The following is a 25489-nucleotide window of genomic DNA, read 5'->3' as shown; positions in this document are numbered from 1 at the left end:
CTGACTCTGTAAACTGATCCCAGCACCCAGGACTGGTTTGATCTCCCCTCAAGCTTTACCCAGAGTCCAGGCTATGTGGCTGGAGACCTTGCATGGAGACACTGGCTGTGCCACCCACCAGCCTGAAGAGGTAACTGCTGGCATTCGTGGTGGAAGAGGCTCTGATGGGGAGGCAGAAAGCAGGGGCGGGATTTCTAGGGCTGGGCAGTCAGTGATAGCTGCTCCCTTCTTCCTAGCTGACCGCCCAGACCCAGGCTGTCTTGCCACAACTGCAGCTGAATCCCTGACTCTCATCTATGGGTTTATGCCGCCCCATGCTGACTAGCTCTGGGGAGAGAGATCTGATGGGCAGCTACAGGGCCATGGAGGCAACAGCCCTAGGAAGCCTCTGAAATCCTGAGGAAGGCCAGAACGTCTCAAGGTTGCATGGAATACGAGGGGACTCCAGTCAAAAGAACAGTGACCTGGGAAGCTGGCATGATTGTGAACAAACCTTCATAAACCGACTTGATTACCTTGCCAGCCCTCTCTTCCGCCCCACCTCCAAATCCGAGTTTCAGACATGATGCAGTGCTCCCAGATATGCCGGGTCCTGCCCGTGGCCTCTGGGCCTTAATTTTCATCTGCCTCAAATGTCCTTGTCTACCCCCAGTCTCTTTGCCTGACTCCTCAGCCTTCAGAACCCAATTTAGATGCCACTTCCTCCAGGAAGCCTTTCCCTCCTCACTTCCCCCAGATCGGGTCAGATGCCCCAACTGTGTGCCCCACAGGACCATTCAGCCCCCGGACATCACACATTTCACGGGGGATGGGGACCTGGCACAAGGAAGGTGTGAAATGGAGTGAGAGGCCCACAAATTCCTGTTGGATGACTGAATGGCAGGCTGCTGAACAGACTCAGCTTCCATCAAAACTGATCCCAGCAAATTTCTCTCGATGGATTCCTAGGTCGGCCCTGAAGTCCCAAGGGCTGCCCCCACGTGGTGGACAGCTAGGCAGGCTGGTAAGAAGGGTTCACCCAGTAAAACCGCAGTCTCCTCAGTGCATTAACATGCATAACACTGGGAAAGTTACCTAATGCCACAGGTAACAAGACCAAGCATCAACAGGCTTTCAAGAGACCAGATCTCAGCTAAAAGCAGGAGACCTCAGAACTCCCACTGCACAAGGGCAGAGCAGGAAACGTGTGGCCAGACAGCCACTCATAAGGCAGAAGAGCTGAGGTGTTAAGCTGAGCACAGGCTCTGCGTGAGGCCAGTGACCAGCTGCAGCGGGACAGAGGAGCGCCCCACAGGCACAGCAGAAGGGAGGCCTTGGTGTGGTGCTGGATCCTTAGGGTGCAGGCTGATGGGTCACAAGTCTACTCAGGGTTGCCCTATGATGGACCGAGCTCCCAGAGTGTCATGTGGGAGTGTTCAGGGAGCGCTGGACACCCCAAGGGTCATCTAGGCTCTGAGAGCCCAAGATTATGCAAATCCTGGCCCAGGGCCCTCAGAACCTGGCAGGGGCACTGCACTCAGTCCTGGAGACACACACTGACACTGTGCTGCCAAAGACCTTTATTGAGCCCCTGGTTCTGCCCAGGGGCCATCTCCAGGAGCCAGGGCACAGCTCCAATCCAGGCATCTCCCTTCCCTGGCGCAGGCTCCTCCTGTGCCTTACACCTGGCACCCTTGAGAGCCGTACTCCTGAAGGAAGTCATCGAGCTGGGCGCAGGCTTCCCGGTGGCGGGTGCTCCGGCACAGGCGTTCAGAGGGCAGCTCCTCCACCCAGCTATTCGAGTCCAGCAGGTACTGGGGGCTGTAGGGGCAAAGGGACAGTCAGCAGAGACAATGAGGATGGGCATGTGGGAGAGGTTTCTGAAGGGGCAGAGTCTGGGTGCTGGGGACCATTCCCTCATGAAGTGCGAGGAAAGCAAGAGACAGAGGGGCCCAGAGAACTCACTCTCCCTTGAGGTCATAGGTAGCCCCGTCCAGGCCCAGGATCAAATATTCTTTCCCAGGTTCCAAGCGAAGGCGGCAGGCGGCTCGAACCAGGAAGTTTCGGGTCTGACCAGCAGTGGCCCTGGTGTCCTTGGCTGAGAGGATAACGTACACGAGAGTTGTGAGAGGAGAAGAGAAGGTGCAGGACAAGAAGGGCCAGGGGCTGCGCACGGACTCTCTCATTTTGCCCTCACAGCCCCTAATGGGGAGATACAACTGCTTTCCTATATACGGACGATGCCAAGGGACTTTGAGCTCAGACTCTGAACTTGAGTTTTTCAAGCAGCCGGGCCCAAACCCCGACCTCAGCACCCTAGCTCCCCCAGCCCCCACCCATCTGCTCCTTTCATACTGAAGTGCAGGACTTGGATGATTCTGGTCTCGAAGAGGCGAAAGGCGGCTCTGCCATCTTCTCGGAGGACCTTAACCTGGAAGCCTAGGAGGGAGCGCAAGAGACGGGAGCACAGGTTTGGCCCACCTGCGGCCAAGAGGGGCAGCCCCGGGCAGAGAGGCCTTGGGTGCGAGGGAAGACGGACCGTACTGCACTCGGGGGTAGTAGCAGGCAAACTTCATTCTGTACCCGGCCTCTTCCAGCAGGCCCCGCTCCAGGGCGCGACGCTGTCTAGGACACTTCCCTGGAGACAGGGGATCCCCCAGATGAGACAGTGTAGGGAGATCTCGCCGTCTCCCCCCGCCCCACCGCCGGCCCAGGCCCTGGCTCTCACCCTCAGCACACTGGCAGACGTCCGCAGAGCACAACGTGGACAAGAGTTTGCTCTTGGTGGGTGCCCCATAGAAGATAGAACATTTGTGCTCTAGAGAAGGGAGGGCAGTTAGAACGCAGGCCCCCCTCACTGCCTCCTCAGTCCCAAGGAGCCACAGGACACCCTTGCCACTCTCCACTGCCCCAGGTCCCAATGTCCCATATGGGGACACCGACTCCAGACCTCCCAAGAGTCCCCCAAGTCCTCACCGGGGTTGTAGAAATCATATAGGGCTGCACTGGCCGGCTGTACTAGCCCCACAGCCACCTCCTGCACGGCTCCGAAGCCCACGCATTCCCGGGAGGTGGGGACCTGGCACAGTGGGGAGGAGAGGTCAGGGGCACACACCCTGGGCCCTGTAGGCCACTTGCTGCATATCCTTGACCTGTCTCTGGTTCTCATTGGTCTTATCTTCAGTGTCCATCATATTCTATTACCTTCCGGCTGCCAGAACTCTAAGAACTGCTCCCCAAGGTCTCTGCTGATCTCATTGCCAGATAGTGACCTCATTCCAGTCTCCAGTGCCCCTGGGCCCTCTGCAGAGTCTCACATCATGGACACACTCTGTGTGAAACTCGCCAAGCTTCAGGTTGGTTTCTGGCCATCCCTGGTTCTGCCCCCGCCATTCCTCACCACTTCTTCCTTCCCAGAGGCGCAGTCCCCAGCCCTGGCCCCTCTTGTCCCCTGCACGTCCCTGAGGAGGTCTCAGCTGCTCCCTGGCTTTCACCAAACCCTCCCAGGCTGATGATTCCCAAGCTAAGCATTCAGCCCCATTCTTCCATTAACATTTTTGTGGGACCTGTAAGTTCTCCAAATCCCCCCTGTCTGCCCCTGAAGCCCACCCACTCTCCTGACCACCCTGCTTCCTCACCAAGGCAACTGGTCTTCTTTATCTGTCACAACCTAATAGCAGCTGCTGTCACTCTCCCATCCTCCATGACCCTGCGGCTCACGGCTTAGGCCCAGACCCCTCTCCTCACGTACACACTGGTCCAGTTCAGCCCCGACCCTGCCCCTTTCCCTCCCTCCTGAGCTGGGCTGCTTAGGTCAACTCCTTGCCTAGAAGTCTTCCTGGCTCCTTGTCTTCGATTGTGTTGAACCAAACTCCTCTGCCTGGCTTCCCAGGCTAACAAGGTCTGTGCCCCCCGCACGCACTGGGTGGGGTGGGGGCAGGGGGCTTCCCTGGCCCACACACACCTGGCTAATGATGTTACAGTATTAATAAATCTTTTTCACATTTTCTCCAAGAGATTACAGTTAATGTTCAAAAAACACTTGAAGGCCCTCAGACGGTTAATAATACTTTGTTTTAGCCAATAATGGCATGAAAAGACAAAAACTCATCTATGACCATCATCACTTTATAAAAGAAAATGCATTTTAATATCAAAAGCAAACCCCAGGGGCACCTGGGTGGCTCAGTCAGTTGCTTAATTGATGTTGGCTCAGGTCATGATCTCATAGTCCATGAGTTCAAGCCCCATATTCAGTTCGGAGCTGACAGTGCAGAGCCTTCTTGGGATCCTCTCCTTTCTCTCCACTCCTCCCCCACTCTCATGTGCACATGCGTGCGCGCTCTCTCTCTCTCTCTCAAAAATAAATAAATCTTGGGGCGCCTGGGTGGCTCAGTCAGTTGAACGTCCAAATTCGGCTCAGGTCATGATCTTATGGTTTGTGGGTTTGAGCCCCGCATTGGGCTCTGTGATGACAGCTCAGAGCCTGGAGCCTGCTTTAGATTCTGTACCTCCCTCTCTCTCTCTCTGAGCCTCCCCTGCTCGCACTGTCTCTCTCTGTCTGTCAAAAATAAATTTAAAAAACATTTAAAAATTTTTAAAAAAATCTTAAAAAACAAAAACAGGAAAAACTAGGAAGGTCAACAGCAAAAAACAAAGGTAGCCCTCAAGTTGAATCAATTCAGCTTTATGAAGGGCTCACTTTCAAGTCCTTTCCTGCTGACTGGCACCGGCCCCCATGGCCTACAGGCCATGCCACCTCCCCAGCCTGCCCCCGAGTCTGCACACCTTGTCCTGTCTCCTGGCTCACATCACAAGTCCTCTCTAAGAGCACTGGCTGCTCATACAGCTGTCTCCTGGGAAGCCTCGTAGCACATGCTCAGTAAGCCCAGTGTGGTCTATTCCCTGCGCCACCTCTCCCTGCTCACCGAGTCAAAGTACAGCAGGACGTGAGGCCCTTCAGTCTCGAAATGACTCACGTAACGATCAGAGAGGGAGGTGAGCTGTGGAAAAGGAGAGACGGTCACAGGGAGGTGGCCCCAGGCCCTGTATAAGACAGGGCTCAGCAGCTGGGATGGCTTCAGGGATGGAGCAGGGCTCCTGAGGGCACCAGGGGTCCCTCCGGGCAGGTGACTGCACCTTCTCCAGGTCAGCACGCAGGGCGTTGAATCCACTCAGGAGGGTGATATCAGCAATGGCCATGCCTGACAGCCCCACCTTGTCTTTCCGCCTGCAGAGAGAGGTGTACAGGTCCCATGTGCCCTGGGTTACAGATGCCCAGTGCCAGCCTCTGTCCTGCCTCCGTCTCCCAGCCCAGCAGTGCCCCTGTGTCGGGTGCGGCCCCCAGCACTCACCAGACGCACACGGTGTACTGCACTCTGGACTCCTGTTCATCAGCCACCTTGGGTGCCTCCCGTCTACGGCGGCTCCGCCGTCTCTCAAACAGCTGCAGGGGCGTCACAGTCTGGGAACTGGTGTCTGGGTCATCCTTAGCTGGAAGCTCATCATACACATAGTCTTCATAGTCCTCATTTGCTTCCACTGCATAGAGATGGTGTTGTGGCTTGGCCCCTGTCACCAGCCCCGAGGGCCCCACAGCCTCTGACCCCAGCACTCACTTGTGTACTCGACATGGCCCATGACCGTAACTTCAATGTGAAGATCCTCACACGTCGTGTTCTTCATGTCCAGGACATTGTAGGTACGAAGGATCTGGCTCAACAAGGGGTGAGGACAGGGGATATTTGGGGCCCAGACCTTTCTCCAGGGCCACACCTGGGGCATCTCCTGGGCTGAGGGATTCCAGGCCTTCAGCCCCTCTCAGCCCTCCTAACCAGTCCATAAATATGGATGGCCCAGGTATTGGGTTAGCTGGTGGGTCATGGGGAACAGGGGCCAGCACTTGGGGCAAACACTCTTCATGGTGCACAGAGGAGGCTGGAATGGAAAGCTCAGGAAAGGTTTCTGCCCAAAACTTGAAGAAGAATGAGTTTGTCACTTGGGAAAAAGCAGCAGGAGGACGTTGAAGGCAAAGAGAACTGTGTAGATGAGTGGTTTTGTCTGGCCGGGGAGGTGGGCAGGGGTTCAACCGTGTATGTGGTAGAGTCCGACTTTTCTCCAGTGGTAATCTGACTAGTGTTTTCAGGAAGTTGATCTCACTGCAGTGTGGACAATGGATCCGAGAGAGGAGTGAGATATGGGGGTAGGGAGAAGTTCCCAAACCGTCTTAGCAGGGTCCAGGAAACAAGTGACAAGAGCCCAGGGTGGCAGGGGGAGCAGATGAGGAATTACTAGGGCCATAAGGAAGTGCTGAGGTGGGGACACTAAGATGCCTCCAGAATGGCGGCTGGGCTCCTGTGGGGAAGGGGCTCTATCACCCAGATGAGGGGACACAGGAGGAAGAAGGGGTTTGGGACATGCCACGTCTGAGGTGCTGTGGGACACATGGGCAGGGGAGCAGCCTGGGTTGAGGTGCTGGGTCTGTGCACCATCAGCACTGAAGGGTAAAAGGAAATGGTGGGTGCCCAGAGAAGGTAGCGACCAGAGTGAGGGAAAACACCCAGGAAAGAGCCCCGGGGGCCACCAACCCTGGGGTGTCTCCCTCCTTCCCCAACCATGAGCTCTGCCCTCAGGCCTCCCACTCAAGACCACAGCCCCTCCCTGTTGGGTCCCAGGCATCCAGTGCCACAGGCTCTCACCTTCAAGGTCCCTTTACTGTTTCCTCCCACCTTCACTTTAATTGTGCTGCCCAAGGAAAACTTGCAGGAACAGAAAATGGAAAGGGACGTCAGAAAGACACAGAAGGATACTTCATCCCTGAAAACATTCTCTTCTCCGCTTCCACTTCACATTCTCACACACTTTCACATGCACTATCCCACTTCAGCCTCCTAAAAACCCTGTTTGGTACCTTCTGCATTTATTAATTTTGAGATGAGAAAAATGAAGCTCAGAGGTTATATGACTTTCTCCAGGTCACACAACAAGTAAGTCTTACCACAAAGATATCAGCAAGACAGGTCATGGGGATTCCACAAGAGGGGGACGGTGGTGGACTGGGGATGGCTTCTGGCCTGGCCGTGTTTGGCCCAGGTGTCATGGTAAGCTAGGTGAGGGAGTGGCTCACCTGCAGCTCCTCCTCTAGGCCCTGAACTTGGTGGTTATTCAGCTGCAGCTCATGGGACTTGAACCCATTGCGGCCAATGGAGCTGAGAGTCACGTTGAGCTCCCTCTCTTCTGTGGTGTGGGACGCAATCCAGTAGGCAGACAGAGCATCCAAGGCTATCACCGTGTCCTGGGGAGGTGAGGCAGGACTCAGGCCATTGGTCTCAGGACCACTTACCCCAGAGCCCCAGGGCAACCCCTACCTGGGTGCTGCGGAATCCCCCTTGGAAGCTGCCCTGGTGAGTAAGCCAAGCTGCAGCATGGTCAGCTGTCTCTGACTTGCCCTCCTGAAGCAGGAGATGGAGCAGGCCGTAGGCTGTGGTTTCAATCCACAGGGCTGGGGCCTGGGGCACAGGGTCTGCCGGGCTTCGAGGAGCCAGGGTGGGTGGGATGACATTGTGTTGAGAACCAGTGACTGAGCCCCAGTACACGTTATCTGGAAGTGAAGGGAGACCCACAGGTGAATGGGGGCCAGGTCCTTGTTGACTGGCCCAGTGATACTCTCTGTGCTGGGCTCTCCTGATTCTACCCCAATTATCTCTGCTTATGCTTTCATTCTTTCTTGGGGCTTTCAATCGATTTCTCCCTTTGGGCACACTAAGGGGTCCCTGGCTCATTGCCAGAACTTGATTCACCTCCGGTCTTCTGGGCCATGGTCATGAGATTGTTGTGGGCAACACGCTGCAGGTCCTTGGGCGCATTGGTGAGAGTCAGGGCATAGGCTGTGATGGCAGCTGCGTGGGCACCCAGGGTCCCAGCACTTGCTCTCTCTCCCAAGAAGGAATTTGCTTTTGAGATGGAGGTTTGCTAAGATAAAGTAGAGAGGCAGGTCACAGAACTAGACACCTGGGCTCTTGAGAGGAAAGGGGGAGAGCTGGGGAAGAGCAAGGGGCAGACCCCTAGGTGCCCTTACCACTTTCTGCTTCAACTGTTCTGCATTGTCTTCCTGGAAGACGGCCAGCCCATGCTGAAGGGCGATGACCACAAAGGCCGTAAGTGCCACAGTCTCATCATTTCCTACCAAGCCCCCCTAGGTGAAGTGAGTAGAAAAGATGTCACTCAGGAGCAGGGAGGGGCAGGGAGAGTCCTCCTCCCTAGGCTCCTCTGTCCAACTCCCAGCCCCGAACCTGCATGCCCCTGTGTATAACCGGACAGGGGTCCTGGAATGAACCGTCAGCCTGCTGCTGGGACAGCAGCCACCTGGCCGTCTCCTGCAGCTTTTCAGATGAGCCGCCCACCTGCTCCTGGGCCAAACTCAGTACCTTCAGCACAAAAGCGGTGAGCCTAGAGGGAAGGAGGGGATGACTAGGGATAGCGACTGATCCCTGTAGGGGACACATTCCCACTCCCTCAGGCACCTGGTTATTTACCCTCCCAAGGTATCTGGCTCTGCCCCCACCAGCCCCAGCCCCTCTCTGAGACCCAGAAACACTCTCCCAACCTCACCAGGTGCTGCTGTCCCGATGTAACCAAGCCCCATAGGAGCCATTTGTCTTCCGAAACTGCTGGATCCGGATGTAGCCTTGGAGAGGAGAGGCAGCTGCTGAGGTGACACTCACTCCCACTGTATGTGCCCGAGGCCACATTCCCCATTCCTACCAGGTGCCCCCTTCTTCTCCCCTCTGGCCACTTGGGCTGCCCCTCTTCCTTTAACTGCCTTCTCCCAGCCCCATGCCTGCTTGACCCCATGCCCAGAACCTCTCTGGATCAGATCCACAGCACGGTCCTTGGTCTCAGGGGGCAGTGTACTCCACTGCTCTGTCTTGTCCAGGTAGCGGGAAGCAGCCAGTGTTGGAGCCAAGAGGACCATGGTTTGTTCCCCACAGCCAGTGGGAACTCTCAGGAGGGAGGCAAGGCCTCCTGGTGACAAGGCCCCCTCCGAGCCCAAAGTGTCCAGTGGATCTGAGGCTATAGGGGAGATGGAGGATTAAGAATCAAAGAGCAGGTCTGGGAACCCATTGGGATCATGGGATCAAACAAGGGTGTGTGGGTTTCACATGAATCGAGGATGCTCCCGGAAAGAGACTGGAGGACAGCTCCCACCTGTAACCCTGACAAAGCTGCTGAAATCTCCATCAGGAATGATATTGGGATCAGTGTTGCCAGGAATCTCCAAGCTCCGGCCTCGGTGGTCTGTGGAGATGGGGGAAGCTGGTAGTCTGTTTTGCTGCCCACACCCCCTACCACCTACAACCCCAGTAAGACACTAACAGGGGCTGGGGCTGGAGGCAGGAGGCCACTCACCCAGGGGATTGAGTTCATAGACCATCTCCTCCGTGTGGATGGCCCCTTCCTTCTGTCTCAGGGAAAACATAGCTGTGAGAGGCCACATAGTACCACAGCCTGCCCTTCCCAATGCATACTCCCCAGGACTTGGGAGCTTGAACTTCAGGGACAGAGTTGAATGAGAATCATAGAAGATGTAAACAGACCAAGGCATTGGGTTTGGGTGTTGGGTCTCTGGCCTGGCCAGCAGAGAGGGCCCAGCGGTGAGGAGGTGTAAATCTGGGAGCCTGGGGACCTGGATTCAGGGGAGCTCCATTCACCTGAATTTGTAGAACCTTAGACACTGCGTCCCCGACAGGGAACTCCAAGGACCCTCGAGCCACCACCTTCAGGGGCACAGCAGCAGCAGCCATGGGCACCACAGAGAAGCCAACAGGCCGGGCAGAGCTCGCAGGTACCAGTACACTCTGGGCCAGCCCTCCACCTCCAGCCAGGCACAGCCCCTCCACTGGGGTCACATGGACGCTCACCTGGGTGCAGGAAGACGGAGGTGGCCAAAACCTCAGCCCAGTTAGGCTTCCCACCCTTCACCTGCCCCAGCTCCCACCCACTCCCCTGTGTGCTCAGGCTCCTGCAGGGCCTCACGGTCAGATTTCTATCCAGGTAGTTGTAGAGGACAGGCCGCAGCTCCAGCTGCTCAAAGCGGCGGACAGAGATGGGCAGGCGGAGGTGTAGGTGGAATTCACGGAACACTCGGACCTGGGCCGGTGTGGCCACACACAGGCCTGGAGGACGAGGCAGGGAGGAATGGGAGAGGGGGCAGAGACCAAGGGCAGAGGGGCACCATGGCCACAGGGTCCCCAGAGAGAGAGGGGAAGGGGATGACCCAGATCTGTCCCCCACCGGCCACCACATTCTAGCCTCCCCGCTCCCATGCATGCCAACACAGACTTCCCCAGGGCTCTGTCCCTAGTCCTATACTAAGAGCAAGGGGCTAAGTGGGGAGCCTAGGTTGGAGGGAGACAGAAGCAGGAGGCCTGTGTCCAGGCAGGGAATCTCACCTGTGCTTTCAGACAAGCTCACACCATGGATCTCCCACGTGGTCAGAGAGTCAGGAAGCACCTGTGACAATCTATGGAGGGAAAGGTGAGAAGCCCCATCACACCCTGGGCTGGCCCCAAACACAATGCAGAGAGAAGGCCAGGCCCACCACACCCCCTCACTGGTGGAAGCGGTCCACGGTTTCCACTCTCCAGAGCCAGTTCTCCGGGAAGAAGCTGCGCACAGGAATGTCATCTTCATCGATCAGGTCCTCCTCCTGCAGGGCCTGTAAGGCTAGGGGACCACAGTGCAGGGGAATGAGGAGAGGACCATTCTGCCTTTCCAAGTGCTCCTTCCTGTCCCTCAGCCCTATCTAGAGCCTCACCTCGGGCAAAGCCCACCTGACCCCTGGAGTGGGACTTCTTGCGTAGGTCCTCAGCAAACCGGCAGCAGGACAGGAAGGGCTCCTGGCAGCCCGGCTGCTGCACACGAGCGGCCCGCTGCTCACAGGAGCGCCGCATGGGCAGCTGCGTCAGGCCATCCTGGCAGCAGCGCCTGGCTACCTGGGAAGCATACTCGCCCACTGCTGGGCCAGGTGAGGGTAAGCAGGGGGGAACCAGAAGGAGATACATCCCATTCCCCACCCTGACCTCTACATACACAAGGACCCACCCTGAGAGACCAGGAACTCAAACGAGGCCAATGGAGAGGGCCTCCATCCACCTTTGACCCCAGAACTTGGGTCTCTGGCCCCAAATACCATATAAAGGCTCACTCAAAAGCAGAGCAGCCAAGAGATAGGCCCCCCCACCCTGACCCTTGGGCCTAAGTGGTCCTGCATAGCTGCATAGTCACCCACAACTCACACTTCTCGTGAATCGCCTTTTGGAAGTTCACGTTTCTCTTTTTCCGGGCTTTCTTCTTCTTGGGACAGCTCATACCTGGTGGAAAGCAGAACTGCAGCCAAGAGTAGGTGCATGGCCTCTTACCTCCCCCCCAGCCCCCTCCTCCTGGCCTGGCCCGTCCTGCCAATTCTCTTCCCATCTTACACCCTCAGGCCCCTCCTCCTTCCTGATTTCCCCATCACCCAACTCCCCCTTCATCCTCCGTTCTCACTCTTTCTGACTGAGGTCAGTATGTCTCCATCAGAAAAGGCCAGACCAGCTGCCTCAAACACCTGACGGGCATTGGCCCCACCTCCAGGACCACAGCCAAGGTCATAGCTGTTCATAACTTCGAAGACCTGGCAAGAAAAGGCCGATGTTTCAGACAAGTTCAGGGGTCAGATTGGCCACTCAGCTTCAGGTGAGAAGGCAGGGTATGGGCAACCCTGAAAGAGATACAGAGAGTAGGGAACTAGAAACCACAAGGGGCTGGGCTTGAGAGAAGACTGGGGGTAGTCTGGTAGGGAGCTTGAGTGATATCTAGGGGCTGGGCCCAGGGCCCAGGGCTCAGGATTCAGGATAGCAAGAGAATGAGCCACAGAGGGGAGGGAGGGCTGGGGAGAACAGAGGGTCTTGACAAACCTTGCCCATGTCGAGGGGTTTGTGGGACCTCCCACCGACAGCATACAGAGCCATGTCCACAGCTCCCAGTGCCACTAGGGCTCGAGAATCTGTTTGCAGGTGGAGCTTCACAGGATCCCCAGGATGATACGGCTTGCTGCTGTCCACATTCAGCTCCAGCTGGCAGAGGCAGGAGATGGGGGGCAGTCAGAGTGGGAAGAACTTCTTCACTCTGCCTTCTTTCTCTCTTAACCCCCTAACACACAGACACACCACCTTTCCCGATGCCAGTTACCTTGCCCTCACAGGTCCCTGCCTGGACGTCCACTCGAAGAGAGTTGGCCACCGGGATGCCCCCATGATAGTAGAAGGCCACAAAGTAGAAGGAGGGTACCAAGTGATGGTCCACAAACACGGAGACTGAGGTCAGTTCCCTCTTGGGCTCTCGATTCACAGACATGATCCGGCCCCGGGATAGGATCTGGGGCAAGAGTTACTTCCTCTTCACTGCATATCCCCAATCCTGAAACCATTCCCTCCACCCCCAAGGGCTCTTTCCTGCCTGAGATCCTCCCTGTACCCCGCCCTCCTCGACAACCCAGCTTATGCACACCATGTAGTAGTAATAAGAGAAGCTGTCCCCACTGACGCCCATAGCTTGCAGGTTCAGGTTGAGAGTGTCCCCAACACGAGGGGGTCGAGGATCTGGCCGAACAATGGACAGGAACGGGGAACCAGGGGGTGGGGCTCTCGCAGTGAGCCTGCCTATGGCTGGATGAGAGGAGCCTGCAGATACCTGGAAAGAGGAGCAGGGCAGGCGTAGGGTCAGTGGCAAGAACCCCAATACCCAGCTCCTTCCCCAAACTGGGACATGGATTCTTAGAAAGCCAGCCAGCCTTTATTTCCTTCCGCTACCCTGTCCCATGAGTGGGAGTCCTACCAAGAGCTCCACTTCTGAGATGGTCGGAAAGGTAGCAATGGGAATGAGGACGTGGCCACTCCCATCTGTGTTTCGTTCAAAGTTCTGGATTCTAGAAGCAGATCCAGGAAAAGATAACGTGGCAGAAACTTTGACAGGAACGCCAGAAGCTGGGGAGCCAGATACATCTCGGACCAAGGCCTAGGTGAGTGGGGGTGGGACAGGTAAAAGAGAGTGGCCAGTGAGACCCTGTGCCCTCCTGGAAACATCCCCTCCCCCAACTCGTCCTCCCCCTCCAGATGAAACCTGCAGCAGGAAGGGGGCCCCAGGCACAAGGTGTTGCTTGGTGTTGCTAAGATCCAAGGAGAAGGGAGATGACACAAAACGCCAAGATGTGAGCTCTGCCTCCTCCATCTCTCCCCCTGCAAGAGAGAGGTGGAAGACAGATAGCCATAGCCAAGGAGAGAGAAGCAGGAGAGCAAAGGGGAACAGAGCTCGAGTGTTTTCTGTCCACCAGACGGTAAACCTCTTAGGGCACAGGTCATTTTATATTCATCTCTGTTTGCAGAGGCCAACACGGGACCCGGCACACGGATAGTGTTACCATATGTCTGCTGGATAGATGGAGGGATGGATGGAAGGATGAGGGAAAAAAAAACAGATGGGGGAAAAGACATCTCCTGAAATGACCCAGAAACACAGCTGGGGAGACAGTCTCTTGGGTCTTTCCTGGCTTCAGGTACACGACAAGTGTAAGAAGAACAGAGGATGGTGTCGATGCTGAAGAACAGAGGGTCAGCTCGGAGGTCAGAGGCAAGGGTCTGGGGCTATAATAAGGGAAACCTCTCACCTGGAGACTCAATGATGGCAGCAGCAACATAGAGGCGCAGCCCAGGGAGGTCAGCAACATTGACATTAAGCTTCTCAAGGGCACCCTGAATCTCAGCCTTTGAGAGGGAAATATGGCACTGGCCATCTACCAGCTGGGGCAAAGAAGAAAACACGGCATGGGGTGAGATTTGTCTCCCACCTCACCTTCCCCCACACCCTCCTCACCTTGGCCACACCTCCACCCTCATTCCTACCTTGATCTGACTCTCCAGCCCCCGGAGGAAAGTCTTATCACCATCCTCACCCAGGAGCCCAAAGCGCACATATGCCACCCCTTGCACTGGCTTCCCATAGATGTACCTGCCGCCACAAAGAGATAAAGAAGGTAGGTCTAGGAAATAAGGGCACTGTCCCCGGGGGCAGGGGAGCACACTGAGGCGAGGGGGAGGCAGGGCTTCACCAGGACCCCTGGGTGCCCCACGTCAGGGAGGGATAGTTACCTGGCCTGGACGTCTAATTGGATTTCATCAAGAAAGCCAGGTGCTGTCAGGATATAGGGCTTTCCAGGAAAAATCCTCACCTCAAAGTTGGGAAGGACTGACCCAGGGAGAAGGGGTGGCAGGTCAGACTCTAGCAAAAGGACCCTTCCAAGATTTCCCTCCCCTCAGGGCTATGGTACCCATACCTCCCTGCCCCTGCCCTGCCCCCACCACCTCTCCTTCTATCCATATCTCCTTTAGGGAAGGATGCCTTTCCTTCCTGTCTCCAGTTCTTACCATACTTCTTCACCTCAAACTGGGTGCTGCTGTTAGATTCTCGGCCATCTGAGAACCGGGCTGAGATCCTCCATGTCCCTGGCCTACAAATGAGAGAGGGACTCAGCCCATTTGTGCAAGAGGCCCACAGACAGCCAGAGGCCTGGCTCCCAGGAAGAGGACTGACTGGGGCAGGGGGTTAGAACCAGAACTGAAGGGTGTAGGGGAGAACTTGAGGTCTGACCGGGCCCCTGGAGGGGGACAGCCAGGGGAAATGGGGATGTAAGGGGCCATCTCCAGGTCGGGGGAGCTCACTCTGAGATATCGGGAATCACAAAGTCATCCTGGAAGATGGAGGAGGGAGTGTATACTTCCTTCTTCCGCACGAGGAGGCCATGAGAGTTCTGCAATGGGAGAAGTGGTCATGAGTGGGAGGTCAGATCAGCAGCCCTGCTGATCAGAAGGACAGAGGTCAGGGACTTACCTCTACCATGACTGTAAGGGTGTCAGTGGATGGGCGCATGTTTTGATCCAGAGCAAAGATTCGGTACCGAACTGGGAGAGGAGGGCAAGAGGTGAGCAGGAATCCACTTGCAAAGGGTGGGCCCAGCCCCCACTGCTCCGAGGGATGGAGGGGGAAGGACAACAAATATTTGCTAAGCAGCCTTCCTGTGTGGCATGTTCAGGCTGTCTCACTTAGAGGGTGTCAAACGTCTCTTGAGCAGACTGGATGCCAAAGGTAGAAGCTCTGGGGCCCACACTCACCCCGCTGGCCAGGGTTATAAATGGGCTGGTCAGTCTGCAGAAAGAGATGCCCCCGGCGAGAGGAGAAGAACAGGTTGACACCCTGAGTGTCTGTGTTTCTGGACAGAGAATTCTTCAGCCATGGTGACTTGGCCACTAGCTGGACCTCAGGGCCACCAAGGAGGAGGTAGAGGCCACAGCTCTCTGCATCTTTCGGGGAGATCTGTCAGGAGAGAGGGAGCAGGTCAGAGACAGAGCAGAAGGAAAAAGCCAGAGTCCAAGACAGAAACAAGAAAGGCAACAGTGTAGGGATAGGGGGAGAAGAGGAGGGGAGGGAGGCTAGTGAGAAGGCAAAAATACTTATAAGAAGACAGAGGTGGGGACATCTGGGTGGCTCAGTGGGTTGAGTGTCCAACCTTGGCTCAGGTCATGATCTTGAGGGTTCGAGCCCTAAGCTGGGCTCTGTGCTCACAGCTCGGAGCCAGGAACCTGCTTTGGATTCAGTGTCTCCCTCTTTCCCTCTCTCTGCTTCTCCCCTACTGGTGCGCTTGCACTCTCTCACTCTGTCTCTCTCTCTCTCAAAAATAAATTAAAAAAAAAAAAAAAAAGAAGACGGGGGAACAGGGTGACAGGGTGAGAGGTGCTAAGAAGCAGAAGGGAGCAGAGTCTGGTTACCTGGAGGCTAAGGAGCATGAAGTCTTTTTCTGAGCTGAGGATGAAGTCCACCTGTGGGGAGCAGAGTGCTTTCAAGTCGTATGGGTTTCTCAGGAACACTGATCCTGTCACTACCTGTCCCTGGGGAGCATCCTGGAGCTGCAGCCCCACGGACAGAGGAACCCCCAGGTGAACCACAGAAGGAGAAAACAGGAGCAACCTAGGGAGAACAGGAAGGGTCAGCATTCAGTGACACCCAGGCCCCTCCACCCCTCGCTCCACACCTAGGTCCCCCACGCCTGCTCTCCCATCACCAGCCCTGTCCCACTCAAGCACTACAGTGTCCTTCCTCCAGGACCTGGGCTTCTGCAGGGACAAGGCAAAGAAGCTGGACACCCAGATCAGCCCCCAAAGGAGCCTCATGGCTGGAGAACCCAAGAGGGATCAGACCCGTCTGTCTGCCTGCTCCTTTCTAGTCAACCCAGGGCTTGGAGAAGATTTGACTCTGGACCTTGCTCCTCCCCTGGCCAAGCTAAGCTGGGAAACCATGTGACAGGCAAGAAATGCAACTGGCCCCAGGCCCAGTATTTGGAGGGGGTAGGGCACACATCCCAGACACCTGGGTCTCTGGGGAAATCCTGGCCCAGAGTTACATACTGTCCTTCCCTGTTAACCCCTCTCATCCCAGTGCCTGGGCAGCCCCCCGCTACTGGGTGTATCTGTGTGTGTTTGTGTGTGTGTGTGTGTGTGTGTGTGTGTGTGTGTGTACATGGTCCATTTGGCATGGGTAGAGGAGCAGCCAACGTGGCTCAGCACAGAGATGGGCACAAGACACTTCTCTCTTACCACAACCCCCACAAAACATGAATGACACCAGGCCTTTCCTTTGTGTAGCCCTAACAGAAATTCGGGCATACCTTCACCATCCTTCAGGGAGAACTGACCTTAATGTACTTATTTCTCTGAACAATGAGGCAAAGCTCAGGCCCAAGTCTGCCTTGAACTCTACCCCCAAACAAGGTGCCCAAATATACATCACATTAAACAAAAGGCATCCAGGAAATAGTACAGGCAAAGAAGCACTTTATTTGCAGTGTTAACCCAACATGTAGGAAAAGGGAACTCTGCCCTCCCTTATCAGCCTCCCCAGAAGTCCCACTGTGCTATCCCAAGAGAGTAACAGCAATACTTTTGCTGCATGAAAGGCAACAGCCGCGGCCTTGATATGGTTTCTGGCTCCACTTCCACAGAAGGGCAGAGAACCATTGCCCAAACCCCACCACTGGGCGAGAGCCCAGGTAAACAGCAGCAGTCACGTCTGACCCTTTCGGCAGATGCAAGCTCAACACCCATCCTGGCTCCCAACGTGACCCTGCCTCAGCCACCACAGGACAGTACTCCTGGATCCCTCTCACCCCACCCCGGGGAGGTATGCAATGACAAGCAGAATCCTCACGTCTCTGGCAGGCGGAGGAGAGTTCCAGAAGTGGTGGAGACACTGTAAAAGAAAAGACAGGACTGGAACCATATACCTAGGCCCACAGACTGGAGGAAACTCAGAACTCGGCCTGGGCTGTTCCCAGAAGGGAATCCAACCTTGGGTAATTGGTCTGTCATCTACCAGAGGCGGGGGCAGACTCACCAGTCCACCAGCTGAGCCCCAATGAGGTCATGCACGTGGTAGGTGAGGCCGAGTCGCACCGCTGCAGGTGCCCGCCGGCCCAAGAGCTCTGAAAGGAGTAGTTCCCTGTACTTGGCCTTCCGGACCATGCTGAGGACAGCCTGCCGCCCTGGAGAAGTGGTATAGGAGAGGGGGGAAAGGTGAATAAGGCTTGGGCCTTGAGGAGCCACCAAAAGCTGTTCTTGAGGGACTGAGGGCTTGAGCTGCGAATGGAATACCTTTAACAAAATATTTGATGAATCTCCCGGCTCCAGGCACGGCTAGCCACCAACTCCCAGCATCTCGGACCGTGAGAACTCCAGCATTCACCAGCTGCCTAAGAAGGGTGGGAAGCCAGGAGGAGGCTTCAGCTCTGAGAGCCATCTCCCTCCCTGCCCACGGATGTTTGGACACTAAGTCTCCACAAAAACATGGGCAACCATGCCAGGGGACTAGATAACAGAAACCCACTCTGGAGTGTTTCTCTGCCCACACCTTGATGTACAGTGCTCCGTGCCCTTGCGTCCACTCCCCTTACCTGGATGGTCCCCGACTTTCTTCTCCTGTTAGTATTACTTGTTCACTAAAGCAGCTTCTCTCTCAGAAGCCTTCCTTGACCATAAGCCCTGACACACTCGGTCCAACCCCAGGGGAGAGATGAGAGCCTTTCTTCTGTGCTCCTGCCACTGCCTACGCATGCCTCAACACGGCTCCCCCTACATCTTACTAAAAGGTTTAAAAAATGCTTTCACATATACCGTAGGTTGCAAAGTAGGGAACCTGAGGCAGATAAGGCCCCCTAAAATGGTATTTTTCCTTCATCCTTGCCTGGTCATTGTTTTTTAATGTGAAAGCTTTAGGGGCATCCAAGCTCCTACCATTTCTCCATTTTTAGTCTCAGCAAGATCCATAGCAGGCATTTATGGTGTCTGCCAGGCCTCTAAACTCACTGGATTAGCCACCAAGATCTCCTGAATTTTAGTCCAAGGCCCCAGGTAAGACAGGCCTCCTCTCTTGGAGAAGTACAAATTTAGGTCATTATACTAAAAATAAGAGTCCTTTATTTTGATAGGTGCACCAGAAGAAAAAGGATGGGGCAAGAGGGAGGCAGGGAAATGTCAGATGCCTGATTCCGTTGGCGCCCCAAGTCTCACGTGATCTCTGGGTCCCTGAAGCCGAAGGTCTGTGTCATTTGGTCCTGCTGGAAGCTAAGATCCCCACAAGCTGGAAGCACCGAGGCCAGAAACTTCTGCACTGCCCCAGCATATGGTCGGCCGGCGCAGGCCTTAAGGACCTAGAACCAGAGATGAGAGATGTGGTGTGGCCCCAGCCTTGGCCATGGACCTCCATCTCCAGGACATTTCTCTTCCTGTTTTCTCTCTCACTTATGTCTTTCTACCTCTCATACTTTTCCTCCTTTTCCTCTCCTTCATATTACTACTTACCAGAGCCCTGTGCCCTCTGTGTGAGATATGGAGTAGAATTATCTCTTTTTCTTTTTATTCCATTCTCCAATTACCCTGTCTGCCCCCCACACCCATCTCACACACAAACACACACACACACACACACACACACACACACACACACACGAAACAGTTACACGCACTCTGGTCCTGTAGTCTTCAGTGAAGATAATTCCATGAGCGTCCAAGTCAAAGCCTAGCTGGATGATTCTGATCTCCCCCTGCTCTTGAAGCTCCTTCTGTCTCCGGAGATAGGAGTAAAAAGAAAGGTATGAGGGTAAGATGCTCTGCTATACTCTGGACACTTTGGGGCAGAGAGATTTTATTGCCAATATTGGGGAGTTTTTCTCTAAGCAAAGGAAAAACTGTGGGTAGAGAATCAGGTAGATTATTAAACAGTCTTTTCAAATTAGTTACCCACCTTCCCATCCACCCAGCTCATCAGCTGTCCATCAAACAATCAATATATATTTTCTAAGGCTAATCATGTGCCAGACACTAAAATAAGATAGTGATTGAGACATAGGCCCTGCCTTCAAGGAATTAACAGCCTAGATGTGGGGTGAGGGAAGGTGAGAAGTAGGGAAAATATTTGAAGAGATAAGAGCAAATCCATAATTGCAAAAGGATATTAATCTACCTTTCAGAAACTCATAGAACAGATGAAATAATCACTACAGAAATAACTTTCAAAAATAACTTTAGTTACTAAGAAATTAATAACTGAAAAACACATATTCTCTTCAAATATACATACACATTTAGCAAAACTGACCACATAGCACAAGGCAAGTCTCAATAAAATTCAAATGCTCTCTGGCCACAATATCATTTGTGTCAGGTAATACGAAAATGCTTCAAATTAAGACATACATTTCTTGACTCAACCCTCAAAGAAAAAAATCACAAAAGAAGTTAAAACATATTTTAAGCTGACTAATAACTAAAATATGTGCCCAAACTATATACATCAGCATGTACTTAAGATAAACTACAACCTGACAAGTGTATACTAGAAAGGAAGAAAGGATGAAACTAATGGGGGAAAAAAAGAACTAAAATATGCCCAACAGTAGAGGGGAAACATTCATAAAATAGAAAACATGCATACGAGAGAGCAACAAAGCTAAACAGTAATTCATTGAAAGACTTAAAAATTGGTAAGCCACGGGTAAGACTGATCAAGAAAATGGGAGGGAAAAAACCTACAAAGAGCACAGATAGTCAATAAAAAGAATGAAAAAGGGTCATCACTACACACCCGACAGACAATAAAATGAAACTATTAACTTTACACCAATAAATTTAAAAATTCAGATGATAGATTAACAAATTCCTAGAAACAAAACTTTTTTCACTAGAACAGAAAAAAATTGACATATTTATAAAATAGAAATCTGTGAAATTAACTTTATGTGAAACTGAGCAGAACCTCAAAAGTATTCATCTAATAAAACAAGATATAAATACATACATATGGTAGGATTTTGTTTATATCGAGATCCAAAATGAATAAAATTGAGCTTTGCTGTTTTCAGGTAAACACATAAGTGGTATAAAGAAAACCCAAGGAACAATTATCACACCTCCAAGGGACAAAAGTCATATTGATTGGAGAGTGATGTATGTGGATATTGGCTTGTTCTGTAGTCTGTCGTGGGTGGTAGTTAAACGGGTATCTGCTTATAAACATTCTGTAAAGTGTGTGTGTGTGTGTGTGTGTGTGTGTGTGTGTATTTCCCTTTGTGCAATTTTTAAAGCTTTTTCAAAATTTAGGTTACCATCAGTAAATTAAAAACAACAAATACTCTATAAGGAGTGGTTCCATCTAACTTGCTTCCTCATGAGACTAGAGCTAGTCTCCATCTTCCTTTTTTTTCCTCTTTTCCTCCTGAAAGGTCGCCATTAACCTTCCACCTACTAAATCCAATGGACAGACTTTGGATATTATTTCACTTGATCTCTTTACCAACCACTACCTTAAATCACAGGTTCTAACACTGCCAACTACTCCACCTCCTTGAAAATCTATTTGCTTTCTCAATAGGCCTCTTCCTGGGTTCCTCCTACCTATGGCAATTCCTTCTCAGCCTCTTCCACAGACTCCTCTTTCTCTGCTTTCCCCTTACATCAGTGGATCCCAACTTTTAAGACACATTAAGAATAACTTGGGACAATAATTCAAAACGTAGATTCGCAGGTCCTACCTCAAGAGATCTTAATGGGTTAGCCTTAGGTGTGTCCCAAGAACCTGTACTTTTGAATAAGCAGCCCAGGTAATTCTTTTTTTTTTTTTCTTTTTTTAATAGCAGATAATTCTGATACAGGTAGAACTCAGGACATACTTTGAGAAACACTGCCTTAAATGTGGGTATCTCTCAGCTTTGTAGATTTGTCCCTTTCACTCTAAACTTGAGGTCCTTGGGTCACCTGGGTGGCTCAGTTGGTTAAGTATCCGACTTTGGCTCAGGTCATTATCTCACAGTTCGTGAGTTCAAGCCCCGCGTTGGGCTCTGTGCTGACAGCTCAGAACCCGGAGCCTGCTTTGGCTTCTCTCTCTCTCTCTGCCTCTCCCCCACTTATGCTTGGTCTCTCTAAAAAATAAATAAACATTAAAAAATAATAATAAGCTTGAGGTCCTAACCTTGGACCTCAGAGGATCTTGAAACAATCCCCCTTCCCTGCCAAAAACTGCACATACACCTTGTATGTATGTGGCATATATGCATTTTTCTGGAGAGAAAGAGCCGTAGCTTTCATTATCTTTTAAAGTTTGTAAAAAAAATTAAAAATTAATCCTCTACTCACTCTCCCTACCCAATCTCACCCACACCCAGACTGAACCACTGCTCACATCTCAATGACTTCAATTCTATGCACTGGTGCGGAATTCTCTCCAGTCCCTCATATTCAACTGTACTACACACTTGCCTTTGGACGCTCCCCAAGCACCTCCAACTCGTACAAAATCAAACATGTCATCTCCCCCAACAACTCGACGTCCTCCTACTCTGTTCACTCCACCAGTCTGTCATTGAGAAAATCTAAGTGATCCCGGACTACTCCCTCTTCCCACTGGCCACATCTCCCACCTCCACCCATCCTCACCCTCCCTCCTACACTCCCCTGTCTTAGGCCTTCACCACTTCTCAGCCTCATTGTCTTCCCCGCCCATTTCCCTGCCTCATCTCACTCCCTCCAATCCACACACCACACCGTTCCCTCTGCCGGTTAACATTCTCTCCTAGCTCATCGCCTTCGGTGTAAGGCAGAAACAACACTGATGCACAGTCTGCCGCAATCTGACGTCTGCCTGCATTCCCAGCGCTGTAAAGCTTCAACTATGCCCGATGACTCAGTTTCCCCAAAAGATTCGTTCTTCCACTTCCATGATGTGGCATGCTCTCTACTGCCAGAGGGTCTTTTAACAGGGTCTGTGGCATATTTCTAGCCCCGCAGTGCCCGGCCTGGAGACCTGACGCCTCCTGAACTGCAGAGCGGCTCGCTGGCCGCCCGGATGTCGGAGTGATGGGGGCCCTAGGGAGCGCCCTCGAGGCAGGGAAGCAGCTTGCGTCCGTCGCTCCGACGCCCCTCACCAGCTGCCGGTCGGCCGCCGTCCGGTCGGGCACGAGACTGTACACCTGGCTCCTCAGCGCGATGGGCGGCAGCGCGTCCTCGAACAGGCCTCTCGGGAACAGCTGCACCAGCTCGGCGACGGCCGCGCGCGCGGACCCTAGGCGGAGAGACCCGGTCACCGAGAAGAGAAGGGGGCGGCGGGCGCGGCGCACCCTTCACGCGCTACCGGGCGGGCGAGGCCGCTCCCAGCGGGGGGGGGGGGGGGGGGGGGCCTTCCGCCCAGGCCCGGGGCTGCCACGCCTACCTGACTCGCCCCTGAGAGGGTCCGCCTCGGCCTGCTCCCGTTCCCGCCGCCTCTTCAGCCCCAAGGTGTCCGGGACCAGGCGATGCCTCTTCCGGCTCATATCCTGGGGTCTCAGGCTGCCGGGGAGGAGGTCGGTGTTGAGGGAAGAGGACGCGAAGACAGCGTCTTCCGGCGCAGAGCAGTGACGTTGGGCTTCCGGGAGACCGGGCGGCCGGGTGGAAGGACGACGTGGGACGAGGAAGGCGTCAGCCTCCTCTCTCGGTCAGCCGGGAGGAGGGCCGCCGCACGCCTGCGGGGATTGGCTTCCTCTGCGGGCACTCCGGCACCAGAACCCGTGGGCTGGGGGCTGCAGGCGGCCGGGTCGTGGTTCACCTCCCAGGGTAAAGCGCACCCCCTGCGCGGCCCCGAGAGGTCTGCCCGCCACTGTCGCTGAATGATTGCGTCCCGGAGTGCGGAAGCCACCTTTGCATACCTCCCCGACTTCTGGACACACCTGCCGTGAAGTCGTAGCTCCGCAGAGGTAGAGGTCGAAATTGGTGGGCTCTGAGGCAACCAGATCCTTGATCTGAGCCCAGACAGCCTTCCTCAGCTCACTGAATTTGGAGCATCTGGAGGTGGGGGTGTAGGTCAAGGGAAAAGGTGGGAAGTGCACCTAGCCTTGGTTCTGTTTCAGGGCCAGAGCCTGGCCATCCGGAGGCTAGCTTAGTCCTGATCCAGGGTCCCCCCTTTCTGGGCTTCCTCTGAAAAAGGGTAACTTCCCTGTCTCCCCCCTGCCTCCCCCGTTCTCAGGACTTCATGGATCGCAGAGGGACCAAGAGAAAAATGGAAAACGTAGAGGTAGCTGAGCCTCGGAACAAACTTCCTAGCCCAGCACCTTCAATGTCCACAGACCCCGCCCTCTACTCTGGGCCCTTCCCTTTCTACCGCCGCCCTTCAGAACTAGGCTGCTTCTCCCTGGATGCACAACGCCAGTACCATGGAGATGCTCAAGCCTTGCGCTACTACAGCCCACCCCCTACCAATGGTCAAGGCCCTAACTTTGACCTCAGAGACGGATACCCTGATCGATACCAGCCCAGGGACGAGGAGATCCGGGAGGGGCTGGACCACTTGCTACACTGGCTCCTGGATCACCGAGGCCAGCTGGAGGGGTGAGCAAAACATAGCACACAGGTAGATCTAGAGACCTGCAGCTACCCTCTAAAATTAGGAGAGCCAAACCTGGAGTGAGTTCAGTCTTTAGAAGGAACCTAGGATATTCTTTGAGGGAGTCATCTGAGCTAATGCTTGTATCAGACCTTCAGCTTCTAACTCCTCCCTCTTAGGGGTCCAGGCTGGCTGGCAGGGGCCATAGTGACATGGAGAGGGCACCTGACAAAATTGCTGACCACACCGTATGAGCGGCAGGAGGGCTGGCAGCTGGCAGCTTCCCGCTTCCAGGGGACACTGTACCTGAGTGAGGTAGAGACGCCGGCAGCTCGGGCCCAGAGGCTTGCCCGGCCACCCCTCCTCCGAGAGCTTATGTACATGGGGTACAAGTTTGAGCAGTACATGTGTGCAGGTGAGAGTTGCCCCTAGCTCTGTAGCACCTTCCCCCTTCCCCAGAGACTGAAAGCCCCCACTCCTGTTGCTGCTTCTTTCCTTGTGCAGACAAACCTGGAAGCTCCCCGGACCCCTCTGGGGAGGTTAACACCAATGTGGCCTTCTGCTCTGTACTACGCAGCCGCCTGGGAAGCCACCCTCTGCTTTTCTCAGGGGAGGTAGACTGCACAGACCCCCAGGCACCATCCACACAGCCCCCCACCTGCTATGTGGAGCTCAAGACCTCCAAAGAAATGCACAGCCCAGGCCAATGGAGGAGCTTCTACAGGTTCAGGATGGGGGTGGGCTGGGTGAGAGCCTAGAACAGACAGCTGGAAACGGGACTGGGGCTAGAGGCTGGAGGGTGGAGGAGGGGTCCTACTGACCCCTTGCCTTTCCTGACAGACATAAGCTCCTGAAATGGTGGGCTCAGTCATTCCTTCTGGGGGTCCCAAAAGTCGTTGCTGGCTTCCGTAACCCAGAGGGTTTCATCTGTTCCCTCAAGACCTTTCCTACCATGGAGATGTTCGAATATGTCAGGGTAAGGCAGTGGTCTTGCAGCTCCCACCTGTACCCCCACACCAACACCCCAGGTCCAGTGTCCCAGGTCACAGTCCACCTTGCCCCTTCTCTGCCCTCACTACCTGTCTTCTGTCTCCTCGGCCCTCTCCAGAATGACCGTGATGGCTGGAATCCCTCCGTGTGCATGAACTTCTGTGCCGCCTTCCTTAGCTTTGCCCAGAACACAGTTGTCCAGGATGACCCCAGGTGAGGCATTCATCTGTCCCTGCCCTCTGGGTCCTAGAAGTTTGTCTCCAGTCCTCAACTTATGACTCCATGTGCCCCCTAGGCTCGTCCATCTCTTCTCCTGGGAGCCTGGCAGCCCAGTCACAGTGTCTAAACATCGAGATGCACCCTATGCCTTCCTGCCCACGTGGTATGTGGAGGCCGTGACCCAGGACCTCCCATCATCCCCCAAGACACCATCCCCCAAGGCCTAAGACTTCAGACAGGCTGGTTCTGTCTCCATGTGTACAGATAAAAGCCTATTTCTAGGTGGTTCTTCCTGCTGTGTTTTCTTGCG

At 54.2% G+C, this 25489-nt stretch overlaps 3 protein-coding genes across 3 annotated transcripts; 1 reads left to right on the top strand and 2 right to left on the bottom strand.

Annotated features, from left to right (window-relative positions):
• Positions 1 to 1539: 1539 nt before the first annotated feature.
• On the bottom strand, positions 1540 to 16262 carry LOC115296291 (complement C4-A-like). Its single transcript, XM_029944774.1, has 41 exons — positions 16177 to 16262; positions 15840 to 16038; positions 15186 to 15387; positions 14905 to 14975; positions 14736 to 14824; positions 14442 to 14524; positions 14166 to 14262; positions 13920 to 14025; positions 13685 to 13817; positions 13141 to 13256; positions 12856 to 13035; positions 12529 to 12711; positions 12211 to 12396; positions 11937 to 12095; positions 11527 to 11653; positions 11277 to 11351; positions 10796 to 10993; positions 10593 to 10704; positions 10431 to 10501; positions 10015 to 10154; positions 9690 to 9899; positions 9388 to 9439; positions 9187 to 9276; positions 8842 to 9051; positions 8590 to 8665; positions 8271 to 8427; positions 8057 to 8173; positions 7779 to 7950; positions 7347 to 7579; positions 7106 to 7273; positions 6678 to 6737; positions 5598 to 5691; positions 5334 to 5520; positions 5119 to 5209; positions 4908 to 4982; positions 2956 to 3058; positions 2708 to 2797; positions 2519 to 2617; positions 2335 to 2418; positions 1945 to 2077; positions 1540 to 1800 (listed from the first exon to the last, which is right to left on the bottom strand). Exons 1-41 carry the CDS (start codon positions 16239 to 16241, stop codon positions 1659 to 1661), a joined length of 5235 nt encoding a protein of 1744 aa, XP_029800634.1. The 5' UTR covers positions 16242 to 16262; the 3' UTR covers positions 1540 to 1658.
• Positions 16263 to 16881: 619 nt separating this feature from the next.
• On the bottom strand, positions 16882 to 23083 carry STK19 (serine/threonine kinase 19; the record flags this gene model as incomplete). The annotated part of the gene is made up of 7 exons (XM_029943151.1): positions 16882 to 17316; positions 17461 to 17608; positions 17718 to 17815; positions 18633 to 18772; positions 19088 to 19183; positions 22541 to 22677; positions 22825 to 23083. Coding segments are annotated over 7 exons (924 nt in total), but the record flags the coding sequence as incomplete, so codon positions are not given.
• DXO (decapping exoribonuclease) lies at positions 22995 to 25467 on the top strand. Its single transcript, XM_029944776.1, has 7 exons — positions 22995 to 23344; positions 23614 to 23975; positions 24150 to 24385; positions 24475 to 24694; positions 24811 to 24946; positions 25079 to 25173; positions 25256 to 25467. The coding sequence occupies exons 2-7, from the start codon at positions 23620 to 23622 to the stop codon at positions 25404 to 25406; spliced, it is 1194 nt and encodes a 397-aa protein (XP_029800636.1). The 5' UTR covers positions 22995 to 23344; positions 23614 to 23619; the 3' UTR covers positions 25407 to 25467.
• The last annotated feature ends 22 nt before the right edge of the window (positions 25468 to 25489 follow it).

This window comes from Suricata suricatta, chromosome 7 (assembly GCF_006229205.1).
Source record: "Suricata suricatta isolate VVHF042 chromosome 7, meerkat_22Aug2017_6uvM2_HiC, whole genome shotgun sequence".
Classification (NCBI taxonomy): Eukaryota; Metazoa; Chordata; class Mammalia; order Carnivora; family Herpestidae; genus Suricata; species Suricata suricatta.
Note: the sequence above shows the minus strand (reverse complement) of the source record. Positions and strands in the feature narration are given on the sequence as shown.